At 34.8% G+C, this 14,520-nt stretch overlaps 1 protein-coding gene across 1 annotated transcript; it reads left to right on the top strand.

Moving 5' to 3' along the window:
* Positions 1-10,786: 10,786 nt before the first annotated feature.
* On the top strand, positions 10,787-12,696 carry LOC137737749 (vitellogenin-like protein). The gene has a single exon (XM_068477302.2). The coding sequence runs from the start codon at positions 11,228-11,230 to the stop codon at positions 12,503-12,505; it is 1,278 nt and encodes a 425-aa protein (XP_068333403.2). The 5' UTR covers positions 10,787-11,227; the 3' UTR covers positions 12,506-12,696.
* The last annotated feature ends 1,824 nt before the right edge of the window (positions 12,697-14,520 follow it).

Genomic DNA, 14,520 nt, shown 5'->3' with positions numbered 1-14,520 from the left:
ATGCATTCTGGCGTGGGTTTGATCTTCACCGATCTCCCTCTTCCCAAACAACTAATAATTTAATCCACTACTGCTATCATTTGTTAAAAAAAAAAAAAAAAAAAAAAAAAATTTGTACTACCAACAATGCATAATAATTACACTCGATGACTGGAAGCGCTTTTAAAAAAAATATTCTTAAAATCAATCCTTAATAATTACGTGCCTCTTGCAAAATGTACTTGAAGTGCTTTTGAAACTCATAAATATTTTCTCTAAAAACGCATTTAATTGTTTTAAAATATTTTCCAAACAAGCCAAAAGAAAGTTATGTTATCAGCCTTTCAAGCCCAACAACATTAGGAGTATATCTTTGAGACTTTCAGTTTCATTACACTAGCTGCTGCATTTACAATCGTGGTTTGTTAAACAGTCTCAAAACTTGAAACTAAAAGCCCACGACTGTCGAGTGTGAGGCGAGGGATATGCATGCATGCCCTTCCCCAAACAAAGGCATTGCTTGCTGCTGCATTTGCTCAGCTGTACCACTTCAAATTAAACAAACATTAATGGGTAAATTACACTTTCATACCTCAGATTTGTGATCTATTTCAATTCCTTACAACATCTTCAAAACATTTCACTTTCATACCTTAAGTACTATTTTATTTTAAAATAATACATCTGTTACATTTTCCATCCATTAATCCGTTAAGTGCTGAAGTAGCTGCCACATTTGTGCCACGTCACTGCCAAATGTGTGCCAAGTGGCAAATTTTTTTTTTTAATTTAAAAAATAAAACCTGAATCTTCAACACAAAAAAAAATAAAAAAAAAAAAAAAAAAACAAACAAAAAAAAATAAAAAACCTAGGAAACCCAGATCCCATCACCCCCTGACCGAAATCCCATTTGAATCTTCAACGAAAAAAATATAAAAACTTACAGATCCCCCCCCCCCCCCCCCCAAACAAATTCATGTTTCCCATCTGCAACCCAGAAAAGGAGGGGAACAAAATATAAAAACCCATCCCAAAAATTCATAGAGGGTGAGGTGCGAGGGTGGGTGCGGAGGAGGACGTGGAGGATAGGTGCGGTGGGTTTGGGGAAGACGGGAGGGGGAAGAAAGGGGTGGGTTGCAAGGAAGGGGGTCGGGGAAGATGAAGATGGGTTTTTTGTTTTGTTTTTTTTTTTTTTTTTTCTCCTACTTCTTCTTCTTCTTCTGGGTTGTAGGTTGGGTGGGGGATAGGGAGGGAAGACAAAGTGGGGGTTGCGTTTGTTTTGGATTTTTTTTTTTTTTTCTTCTTCTTCTTTTCTTTTAGAAGATTCAAGTTTAAAAAAAATAAAAAAAAAAAAAATTGCCACGTGGCACACATTTGGTAGCCACGTCAACGCTTAACGGATCAATGGATGAAAAATATAACGGAGGTATTATTTTCAAATAAAATAGTAATTAAGGTATGAAAGTGAAATATTTTGAAAATGTTATAAGGAATTGAAATAGAACTCAAACCTGAATTATGAAAGTATAATTTACCCAACATTAATCAACAAAATTAATTTGTAAGCTTTTCTAATATAATGGTCCCCTTAAAGTCATGAATAACGACAACGGTTTTGTCTTATTTGTTACAAATTTGCTATCCTATGACCACTTTAGACTAGTCAACTAGTCTTAAGGGAAAAGGGCAAAGGGAAAAGAAAAAAAGATAAAACAAAATATGGGGTTATTTTAAAGATAGGTTGGGTTGTTATTCGGTATTACGATATGATATTATTCATTTTCATTTGTAGAAATTTTAGGTTCGAATCACGTGGATGGAGAATTCGATACTAAATTAGGTTACTCATTGTGTGGTTTAGTCAAACTCTTTCTTCTCTTAATGTAAAAATATATCGCTGTACTAAAAAAATAATATTTTGGGTTGGAGCCTTAAGGTATATTTCGGTCAAGACACAGAAGAAGATTGAATGACAGACTCGGCATCTGAATAAATAAAATGGAAGGCGACGATGCTCGGATTGAGTAAAATAAACTCTCATCTCATTTGAGATTCTTCCTTCAACTCAACTGCATGCGGCAATACACTCATCGGTTAGGTCAACTTTTGGGTGACTGGAGGAACATGATATACAACCAGGCTCGCTAGCTGTTTTTCATGAGTGAGCCGGCCGGACAACTTAGGTGGTCTGATTGGCCGGACGTTAGAATTCATTTTAATTTTTTTACACTCGGCCCTACGAGGTCTCACATGCGTGTGCAAATGTCCTTGTTAGCCAATCCTACAAAATAATTGAAAAATACATGAATGAAGTCAGCTTTTCACACGGTGTGAAAATGTTCTGGTTAGACCACCTATCATATAGTGACGGGATACTTGAAAAATAAAAAATGAAAGATGGTTCGGCAAAATGTACAATGTGTACAGTCTCAAGCTTGTCTCTAAATCATGTCATCGTTGTCATGTGGGTTTGCATGTGGTTCCAAAATGTATTCGTCACAAGGTCAAAAGCATCATCTGTTTTTATGCATATAAGGTCTAGTGGCAATCACCGGGGCCTATGTGTATGTGGAATTAAATTATGAAACAGTCCAACTAAATTGATCTTGCACCAAACAATCACATCGAAAGAACCCTATGCCAGCAGTTTTCCATCGATCTTACCGTTGCTACAAGGGATGGGTTGAAAAAACCGAAAATTGACAAAAAAAAGGGGACCGAAAATCGAACCGCAACCAAAAAAACAGAACAGAACTGAAATGGTTTGGTTTGGTTTGGTTTCAATTTTTGGGGTTCAAAAACCGAACCAAACCAAATAAATATATATTAATTTTATATAAAATTTTAAATATTATATATAATGGGTATTTATTTCCAAACTAATTCAAAACCCAAACTTCAAACCCTTCAAGTCCAAATAGAATGTTAGGCCTCCTATTAGAAAGTTAGAAACCCTAGCATACTAATTATTCCTTCTTTTCTTCTCCCCAGTCGTGCTCCTTCTGTCCATTTTTTTTTCTTCTTCTTTTTTCCTCTCATGCTGCCACCTTCCTCTCTCCCATTTCACTCTTGCTTTTTTCTTCTTTTGTTCTCTCATCTCCCTCTCAACCATTTCTTTCCCTTTCTTTTTTTTTCTCCCCTGTTGCATCCTTCTTTATCCTATTGTCCAACTCATACCTTTGCCGAAGTCAGCCATGGCTTCCACCATCGTCGACAACAAGGTGGTTCTCGCTCGCCATTGTTGACATTCACCAAATCTAGCCACCTTTCACAGCAACTGTTTTGATGGACTTGTTCTCCTCAATCACTGAGCTTTGATCTGGAAGATTCGACTAAGTGTGATGCAAATTGTATATAATTCATGTCGATTTTATTCTTTGATATGGCATAATTTTGATAGATATGAGTGACTTGGGTTTGCAATTTTATTGATCTGGAATTTGGTCTTTTTAATTTTAAAACTTATGTTAGATTAGAATGGATTTGAAGTGTTATATTTTTAGCTAAAGATTTATTTTTCTTCGAGTTTCTTCGACTTTCATTGTATTCGGCACTATTTGTATTATTAAAAAAAAACCCGAATCGAACTGAAACCAAACCGAACAAAAATCAAAAAAAAAAAAACCCACGAAAAACCAAACTAAACCGAATTGAACAGTAACTTCAATTCGGTTTTCGATTTCGACTAAAAACAAAACCGAACTCAGCCCTAGTTGCGACCAAAGGGTCATGTTTTCCTAATTATATTAGGGTTCACATGATTCATGTCTTTCTTCGCAAGGAGATACGTACGTTAACAGCCAATGATCGTCAATCTAGGTCATTAGACTTCATTTAGTTCAACAAATCTTGAGCTCAAAATTCATAATTGTCCAACGGGAATGACCATATTTGATCCAATATATGCCACCTTTTTCTCACTCTGTCGAACCAATAATTCATAAAATAAAGAAGGTAGTGCATGCGTAGTTATTCAATAGCGAATTTAAGTATAACTCCTTGGAGGAAAAGAAAAAAAAAAGTATAACTCTCAAATGATCAAAAATCAAATTGGTATGAAAGTTTAGACATGTTTGATAATCATTTCAGTTTATCTAAAAATTAAAAGTAGGTTCTCATTGTTTTTCACCAAGAACGATCGAGTGATATTTCATTAGGCCTCGTTTGGCATGTCGTATAAAAGATCAGATAGTATAAGTAATACGGTAGAAGTTGTTTGGTGCTCATATGTACTAATTAAGCACCGGATAAATTAAACTGGTCCCACCATTTTAATACCCCTCAAACCTGCTAAGTTATACTCCCCAAAACCTCAGTATAATTTAGTCAGGTCAAAAATTCAACCTCTCTGCTCGCATCGCAAAACCTCATCCAAGTATTCCTTCTCTTTTTCCCCCTCCTCACCTCCGATCAACATCATACAAACAGAAAATTAGAGGTTGCAAATTAAACCCAGGCCATGCCGTCCCTATTCAGACATCCATGGTGGCAGATCGAACTTGAACAGAATCGTCTTCGCCACCTGAATCAACTCATTCTGAGAACCCGCATCATCGCCGCCCATGACCCACTGCTTCTCTATAACTGTTCGCACCATCATCTTGCACTCGAGTTTGCCACTGTTATTGTATCTTGAAACGAGATCCCATGGTTGCGAACTGTTGCTGCCTTGAACACTGCACGAACCCAAACCCAGAATGCACAAAATCCATTACGTCACCCCTACATCGTACCAGACCCGATTGCTTTGAACCATCACAGACCACTGGGGACAAACGCTGCCAGAGAAAAATCTTTAATTTACCCCTTCTTTTTTTTTCAAATTAGGTTTTGCTCTAATTTGGGGGCTTTTCATTTGCTTCCTATCGTGGATAGGATTTGCTTCTTGTCATTTTTTTTTAATTCAATTCAGTGCCAAACATAGTATAAATAATCCAGTCATTAGTCCAACATTGCACCAAATGTTTGATTAATTTTGGTAGTAGTATCCGATGGCTATTTATCATATTTGATTGAAATAGTCAGTGCAATTCGAGCTGCCAAACGAGACTTTAATTCTCAAGAAGATTATTGTTGCAACTTCTTTTTTTCTTTGTTAATATATATATATATATATATATATCATTGATCCTCACAATAAATACAGATGTGCCAAATTGGTACATTACTCTAGCGACTAAAATTTATTTGGAGTGGATTAGCACAGATAAAAATTTTGAGTAAGCTCCTCTATGGAAACTCAAACATAAAAAATGTCACCAGTACAGCCGTATCACAAAAACCAATAGGTCTATATCGGCAACACACTGGTCATCGTAGAGGTGCGAGATCCCATAAGAGCAGCTTTAGTGTAGGAAAGGCCCCCAGGGCAACTACCTATTGAATCTCATCCAGTGAACATTAAATGAATAGTAATTGCCTTTTGTATCTCCACCCCTAAACTTAATAGCCATGGCAATATGCAATAAAATATTAGTATTTTTTTATTAGGAAAACTAATAAAAAGGGCTTAAAAACTTTGAGTTTTAACGACAAGGACAAAATAAAGGGTAAAGTGAATAGTATCATGATTGATTTTTTAGTATAAAAATATGGTTTTTCGTTAAAGTGAACAGTACCAGGAGCTTTTCGTTAAAGTTCCCTTTTTTTATTTTATAAAATAATAAAAAATAATTTTATTTCAAATTTCGGATATGATTTTTAATCGGTCTCGTTGTACCACGTTTCATTAAATAAGAAATTACAACCCAAAGTATTTGAGAAAATATAAATTTGTGGTGTAAGGTGGAAGATAATGATAAGATATTTATGGAAAAATTAATTTTTTTTTTCTAAATTTTTTTTCTCTAAATTTTTTTTCGGATTTTTTTATTAATTGTTTATTTATTTTTTTTACATTTTTAATTAATTTTTAACATTTTTATTATTTTTTTATTATTTTTTACATTTTTTTATTAATTTTTTTCTTTTTTATTAATTTTATAATGTGGCTGACATCATCCTGACGTCAGCCTTGCATCAACTTGCCCTAAGGCACTTGGGCCTGCGTTTCGAGCCCACCCTCTCACTCGAGCCCCGCCTCAATCCAATCGCCCGCATGGGCTGGATTAAGGAGCTAGGGCAATTGGATGGAAAAAGCAGCCGGTCCACCGAGCTACTACAAATGCTGGACTTGCTCTAAAGAAAATACAAGACCACATAAATCATCTCTTAATGGTGAAGGCCACATCTAGCTATAGCATAAGCACGGCCATAACACTTGCTAGGAGAGACGATAAAACAATTACACTATCTACTTCGAGAAGGGAACTACTGATCAACTCTTCTTTGTGAAGGACAAGGACACCCTAACAAGGCCGCATGAAAACCGCTCTAGTCACTGCCATATCAGGGCTACAAAACACTGATGCACACACGTATGTAGTGTTACAAGTTCATTCTATTTAAAATCTCAAAATTCAGACTTACCAATATTGTGAAGAAAAACATACAAGATTAATTGTATAATATGAGATCAAATAAACAAAAGCAGAAGTAGATTCGGATGTGAAGAGTAAGATACAAGATTTAACTGTACAATATATATGTATATATGTATATGTATATATATGAGATCAAATTTCAAATCAAACAAAAGCAAAGGGCAGCTGGACTGGAGTAAACGTACGGTAACTTGTACTATGAAACACCATTCATGTGGTAAAAGCTCCGAAAGCTCATTGTCTACTGACAGTATTGTACAGAAGAAAAAAAAAAAAGTAAAAAAAAAAGGCAATATACAAATGCAGAAGAAACTCTAATTAATTAGATCGACATATAGTCGTGCATGGATCCACGTATGCAGGCGACGCCCAACTATAGAAATATGAGATTAATATTGATCGACCGATGTGGGATCCATATTCCCAAAACGTGAATAGTTGAGCGACTGACTGTCTTAAGACCTCACTAACAAACTTGATCAGTTGTCCATGCTAATCTTTGATTTGTCAACTTCACAAAACTTGTAGCCATCTACAAACGGGGACCGCAAATTTAATGAATCTCCCTTGGTAGATATGTTCGAGGGTATGAATCCCAAGTCGGCGAAAGAATAGGATAAAGTTTTGTATAATAATTTAAATGATCTTGAACATTTTTCATATGTTGACGGTTAATATTAGATTTGATGTTCATGTTTTAAAATGATATTAGAGTCGGTTTATTTGCATTTTCCATATACATTAGTCCCACATCCCTCTTATGCGTGGTTGAGGGATATGATTGACATAAAATGGGAATGTCAAACAACGTGGAAGATTTAAAACAGAATAACAATGTGTTACCATCCTAGAAAATAAGTAACCAATTTCTTCTTGTTAGAAAATACACAAGAATTCCAAATGATAAAATTGACAAAAGTAAATATAACTTACATTAAGTTATTTAACTTCTAATTGCACGGAATTTTTTTTTTGAAGAAATCTCACACACATCGGACTTTGTATGTGATAAAATGCAAATAAGAGAACAACTAATTTCTATTTTAGTAGTTGTGAATTACTGGTTTATCTCCCTAAAATTTTGACAATTCAAACTCCTTGCAGCAAGAAGGGCAGGGTTTTGTCAAACAAATCTATCCAACAGGAGTGCAGGTTGTGTTTGAAGGGGATTCATGAATTACTATTGCTGCTTTGAGTCGCAAAGGAGAAGACACTTCTCCCCTTGGTCTTATCATCAACGATACTCGTGTTTTTCTTCAAGTTTCAGTCAGGAATTGGGAGACATCAAGAGGAAGTGTGGCTCAAGGAACCTCCAGGACATCTTGATTGAAGATAGTTCAAATTAATTTGTATTTTCATTTGGTATGGGAGGATAGTTAACTTCAGAGTTTGGTTGGGACACTTTTTTTCTTAAGAGATTTTTCAGTGTGACCGGCATACGGGACAATACATCACGTGTCACTATACAAATAATAAGATATGTGTGTTAAAAAGTTAATAACTTAAAAAATAAAATTTATCATCACTTACATAAAAATACATGATATACTATCCGTATTCCCGTCATAATAAAAAATTTCTCATTTTCTCTTCAGCCAAGTTAAAATTGCCAACAAATTTTTTATCGAGGCACTTATTTGTATCTTATTCTCACTTTTTACGCTTTCATTTCTTTCAAAAGATATCGTACTTTTTTTAACAAAAAGAAAAAAAAGACAAAAAAAACTTTTGATGGCAAGAATCTCACATCCAAATGGGAACAACAAAGGACCCGTATTCTAACACAAGTTCCCAACGAATCCCATGCATATTTAAAGGTTTCCGGCACAGCATTATGCTATAAATTTCACCATTAATTTTCTTGTCAAAAAGATGATGCATACGAATTAAATTCATATGTGTACCTTTTGCAGACAGAACAGTGTTCTTAGATGTACTTTCTTCAGTGGAGATATATAATCTAGCAATAGATGCAGCCGTTAATTAAAAAGTTAGAATCCGGATTTTGCAGGATCTTCTTTGGAATCTATGAATTGTATCCGTTTATCGTGAGATCATAAATTATTTTAAATATTTTTATTTAAAATTAAATACAAATATTATTTAATAAAAATTGATCATACGATGTAAAATAAACAAACATAATTTAGAGATCCTCAGGATTCTTCCCAAAAAAATCCAGAGGATCATATTGGAAAAAGTTACTGCTCGACTAATTCTAGGAGTTGCAAATAATTTACAAATTAAATGATATAATTTTAGATGATTATATTATTAAATAAATATTAATTAATATGTTTATTTTTTATTAATAACTTATTATTTGATTTACATATTTAATCTAAAAATTTCGTTTACCGAACATTACCCTATAAAATAATAGTGAATTATAAATAAATAATGACATCGTACACTGTTAGGAGTAACAGCGCGGCGTGAGGGAGTGGTGAGTGGGGAGGAGACATGAAGGACACGTAGCATATAAAGCCTGAAGAAATGTAAGCTACCCCTGCATGCCAGCATTACATAGCATACAAACCCTACTACCAATGCCAGAGAAAGTGAGAGCAAAAGAAGCAATCTAATGCAGTAGCTTTTCCTCTTCCAATTAATTGTTAGGCCATCTTCGAGGCTTGTTTTAGCCTTCCCGTCATTCAAGATCATTCAAGATATTAATATTTTAATAAATAATACAAGATTATATTTGCCTTTGTCTCCAATTGAGGGTGAAAGGGCTCGTTTTAACCTTGTCACAAAAAACCGTATTCAACCGATGACCAAACATAATTTATTATTTAAATTTGAAAACTACAACAACTTAAATTTAAAAATTACAACGATAACTGACCCAAAAAACCAAAAAAATTAGAACTTAACTTTAATGAATGGTTTAGGTATTTACACGGAAAAAAAATTAGAATTTTTAAGAATTAAAAAAAAAATTAGCCCAAAAAACCAAAAAAAAAAAAAAATTGAATATAACGGCTAGCTGACTAGCCGTTGTATTCAAAATTTTTTTTAAGCAATCCTGTCGGTTATAACCGACAGAAATATATTTCTGGCCATCCCCGGGCTAGATGGCTGGTTGCATGCAACCAGCCCTCTAGCCTTCTAGCCCTCTCCGATTTCGTGGGGCCTTCTCAGATTCCATAGCCCTCTGGCCTAGCCCTCGGTTGGAGACGGTTTTCGAGCTATTTTCGACCCTCTGGCCCTCTGGATCCTTCGGTTGAAGATGACCTTAACTTCAGTACAATATATGAAAAATTAAATTAACCTAAATCATTAATATTAGTAGTTGAACTTTAATACTGTATTTAATAAAGAAGTTAAATGGTTCATTAATTCACTTTTTAAATAATCTCATCTTTTAATTTTTAAACTCAATATTTAAGAATGAAACCTAATTTGTTTAAATAGTTTGATCGAGTATTCTAGCATCATTTATTGGGTTTAATTTATGTATTTATACTTTCAATATCCTACAAATTATGAAATTTGAACAAATTCATAATAATTTTCTATGATATAATAATTACTTAAGAACAATAATAGAGTAATATTCTTCACATAGTTCTAACAGAAAAACAATGTACCCACGTAATTATTAATATATTTTAAGAAATTATAGATATACTTTAAAACATAAAATAAATACATGTAATTAACATGGGTACATTCAACAAAAAAAAATATAGGTACAAATAAAACAAAAAAGTGTGGGTACATATTAAAATTTAAAATTATGGTACAAATTAAAACCAAAAAAAATATTGGTACAAACTTAAAAAATGGGTTCAAATTAAAAATAGAAATATATAAATAAATATATATTTGGAAATGATTAATTAGTTTTTCACCTTTTTAGATTGATATATAATGACATGTAAATAATTTAATATTCAAGTAATGCTATGGACAAAAATTAAAAAACCTTGATCAAAATTAAAAAATAAATAAGATTTCAATTAATGAAAAATAAAAATAAAGAATGAGAACTTAATTTATTCTTAAAAATAACACCATGTTTATCAAATAGTTAACCTAATTTTTAGTTTGATCAAACTTTGGTAGAGTTAAGCTTTGAAATTGTTCTAGAATATTATATGATTCTAATTATCAAGCAACGGGCGGGATGATAAAAAGGATGGCCAGTAGATAAAACGAGAAACTTGATAACGACCAAAATTTTAAATAAAATTTACAAATCAAATAATAAGTCACTAACACAAAATAAGTACGTTAATTAATATTTAATTAATAATTTAAACATTATTTAATTTACAAATTTACTTTAAAAATTTTAATTTTTCTAAAATTACTCTATTAATAATCTTAAACAGTGGTTAAAGACAAATGAATCCGTGCAAAGTGCAAACGTAGAGAGGGGGTTGAATGCACAGAGTCTTTTATAGATTCTTCTGCTTGGGCTGTCTGCAAAAATATTTAAGTGTCATGGCGGTCTTTTTACACACTATTTTAGGTCAGTCTTCCACGTGCTCCTGGGGACTCTCTCCCTCTCCCTCTCCCTCTCCTCCCTCTCTCTCTCTCTTCTATGCCATGATATAATTATTTTTCCCACTCAATTACACCTTCTGACCATCTATGCTTCTCCTGTTCTCTGTTTTGTTCGCTTCCATTCCCCGTCTCTCAATCCACAGCACAGAAACCAGAAAAACCAAAAAAAATCCCCAACCCATTGTGCAGAAAGATCAAATCTACCTCCCCAGAAAGAAAAGATTTGATCTTGGCAACGAATTTGGAAGATATGAATGCTGTGGCTGATCAAGATCAAGACATGGGAGATGGAATGCAGTGCAGTGACCATCCATACAGAAGCAACCCTGGTGGGATCTGCGCTTTCTGCCTCCAGGAGAAGCTCGGCAAGCTTGTTTCTTCCTCCTTCCCTCTCCCCATCCACGCTCCTGCAACCTCCTCTTCTTCCTCCCCTTCTTTTAGATCTGACATTATTAACGGCGGCAATGGAGCTGCTGCTGGTGGTCCTTCTTCCTCCGCCGCCTCCCTCGCCCTCTCCCTATCCGTCCACCCAACTTCTTCGTCATCGGCAAAACCCAGAAGCATTGGTAGTAATTATCGCCACGAGGATGAGTTTTATAACACGAGGAGGGCCAGGATTTCATTTCTTTTGGCTAAGAAGAAGAAGAAAGTGAGTGACGGTGCTGCTACTACTGGTACCGGTGGTGTTACTGTTGTATCTTCGGATAGGGAAGCTGCTAACATGGTGTTCAAGCGGAGCAAGTCTACGACCAACCCGCGGCGGGGTCACCATTTTCTGGATGGTTCAGAGGATTTTAGTCCAAGGAAGAGAGGCGGGTTCTGGTCGTTTCTGTATCACTCCTCCACCAAGAACTCGTCACACGCTCTTAACAAGAAGACAATGGACAAGTCCAGCTTCAGAGACAACTCCACCTCCAAGATCTCTTCCACTTCTTCCTTCACATCCGCCCAAAAGGACTCCAAAAGCTTCGGGTCTTCTTCTCTGAGGAATAGAAACGAACTAGCGGTCGACGCGGACGACGACAGCAACAGCCCAAACAGCAGTCAAGCAACCGCCGCCTCGGCCTCCTCCTTCGAGCGGAAGGTCTCGAGATCCAGATCCGTCGGGTGCGGAAGCCGAAGCTTCTCCGGCGACTTCTTCGAGCGAATCTCAACTGGGTTCGGCGACTGCACTCTCAGAAGAGTCGAGTCGCAGAGAGAAGGCAAGCCCAAAGCAGCCCACCGCGGTGGCGAACACAACCACTGCATGAAAGAGCGAGTGAAATGCGGCGGGATTTTCAGCGGTTTCATGATGACGTCCTCATCTTCGTCATCGTCGTCGTCGTCTTACTGGGTTTCGTCCTCCGCCGAAGGGCCGCTCGTCAACGGCCGTAACCGGAGCTGGGGGTGGGCGTTTGCGAGTCCGATGAGAGCATTCACCAAACCTTCTTCTAAAGATGGGAAGAGGGACATAGTTAGACAAGCTTCAGATAAGAACACAGCTCCAAACTTGAATGCGATTCCTTCCTTGCTATCAGTCAATAGTTGATTATGTTCATTAGCATAATACACATTAAACTCTGTTAATTAATTACTTAATTTACTACTTGTTTATTATTAATTACTCTGTGTTTATTTTGGCTTGATTTGTTGGTTGGCTGTCTTGATCTTACATCGTTCATTTTCTGGGTTTCATTGTAGACATCATTTTGAAATATGATTAAGCAACATTGTACGCAAGTTAGCGGTTTTGGCTTAGTTAGTTAATAACCTTCACTCAAGATTTTACGTCGAATTGTACGTCAATATTGTGCAAAGGGCTTTTAACTCAGTTAAGTAAAATATATCGCTCTTACGTTTGGAGATTTTACGTCAATAGTATAAGAATTTGTAGCTCAGTTAGTTGAAAATATTTACTCCTCCATTTTTGGATTGAATAAGTCCACCACCATGGTGAAGTGATATTGACCACATTTTTCAATTATCTGTTCTGTTGTTTTGAATTTGTATTATCTTGTATATTTTTTTGAGGTATTCATCAATTTCCCCCCTGAACTTGTGACCATTAGCCAATTTCCCCCCTCAACTTTAATTTTGGCCAATTTCCCCCCTGAACTCTCATGATTAGTCAATTTCCCCCCTCAACTTTAATTTAGCCAATTTCCCCCCTCAACTCTTATAATTAGTCAATTTGCACCCTACTGTTAATTTTTTAATTTGATCATAATTAAACAAGTGTGTGTAAGAAACTAAATAAGATGTATGTTAATCATGTTCCTATATCTTTATCCTATTACAAATAGATTAAAATTTAGAATTTTACAATTTATCATAGATAGTATTATTAGTCATAATAAATCAATATGGAGTAATTTTATTTGATTTTTGACTATACAAAATTGATAACAAAAAGGATTGATGTGTAAATTTTTGTATGTGAATACAATTTTCTTTATAAAAGTGAAAGCTAAGTTCAAGTAAATTGCGGAGAATCGAGCTTTAGTGAAAAAATGGCTAGTCTATTCATAATTTTCGACTCCTTATTAAGAATAACCCATTTTATTGAAATAGGTTTGATCCATGAGTTTAGGGTTATTATTTCTTTTTGTTATTATTTCTTCTTCTACATGCTTTAAACCCGATTCATAACTTTTTCTTATAATCAACCCATGTCACATGCTAACTGTATTATGTTTTTGTACATTTTACCCTATATTATGCAGGTGAGTTTATGTTAATTTTAGTACTTTGTTGGAAGCTATTAGAAAGATTGAAAATTAAGAAAAGAATAGATGGAAAATTAAAAAAAAAAAAAAAAATTAACAGTAGGGTGCAAATTGACTAATTTTGAGAGTTGAGGGGGGAAATTGGCCAAATTAAAGTTGAGGGGGGAAATTGACTAATTATGAGAGTTGAGGGGGGAAATTGGCCAAAATTAAAGTTCAGGGGGGAAATTGGTCAATGGTCACAAGTTCAGGGGGAAATTGATGAATACCTCTATTTTTTTATGTAATTTGGAGTGTTGAGTTATGGCAATTAAAAATTTAAGAGAGTTAATGAAAAAGTGTCGCATGTGTTGTGGGTTTCAGATGTCACATGGATGCACGTATTTGAAAGTTGTTTGGACAAACTGTAAGGTCTAGATGGATGCATACATACAAATATCACAGAGGCCCACGTTAGAGAATCCCCAGCACTATTTGGATTTTGGACTTATACTGGAATAATTATATATTTCTTTCATGATGATCCTTTGACAATACATACTTAAATAGTCTGATTAATTTTAATGGCCCACCCCCTCCAGCTAGGTTCTTTATTAACGTGCAAAGTTTTCAAAGATGGAGAATGCAAATAGAGATTATTTCAAATTGTAACTCTTTATACTATGTCATCTTAAAATTTAATGTCGATTATTGTTAATATTATAAAATGTTATGCTAAAAATATGAAGTGAAAAAAAATCGATTCATAAAGAGTTTCACTTTTGAGAGGTTTTTTTAGCATTTCTTTTGAAAATAATATCTAAGGAGGATGGAAGTTTGGGATCAGTTAACGAAGAAT

This window comes from Pyrus communis, chromosome 13 (genome assembly GCF_041283825.1).
Source record: "Pyrus communis isolate YQ-2024b chromosome 13, ASM4128382v1, whole genome shotgun sequence".
NCBI lineage: Eukaryota > Viridiplantae > Streptophyta > Magnoliopsida > Rosales > Rosaceae > Pyrus > Pyrus communis.
Note: the sequence above shows the minus strand (reverse complement) of the source record. Positions and strands in the feature narration are given on the sequence as shown.

Coding starts and splice junctions, on each gene's coding strand:
- LOC137737749 (XM_068477302.2), top strand. CDS start 11,228: ATGAATGCTGTGGCTGATCAAGATCAAGACATGGGAGATGGAATGCAG.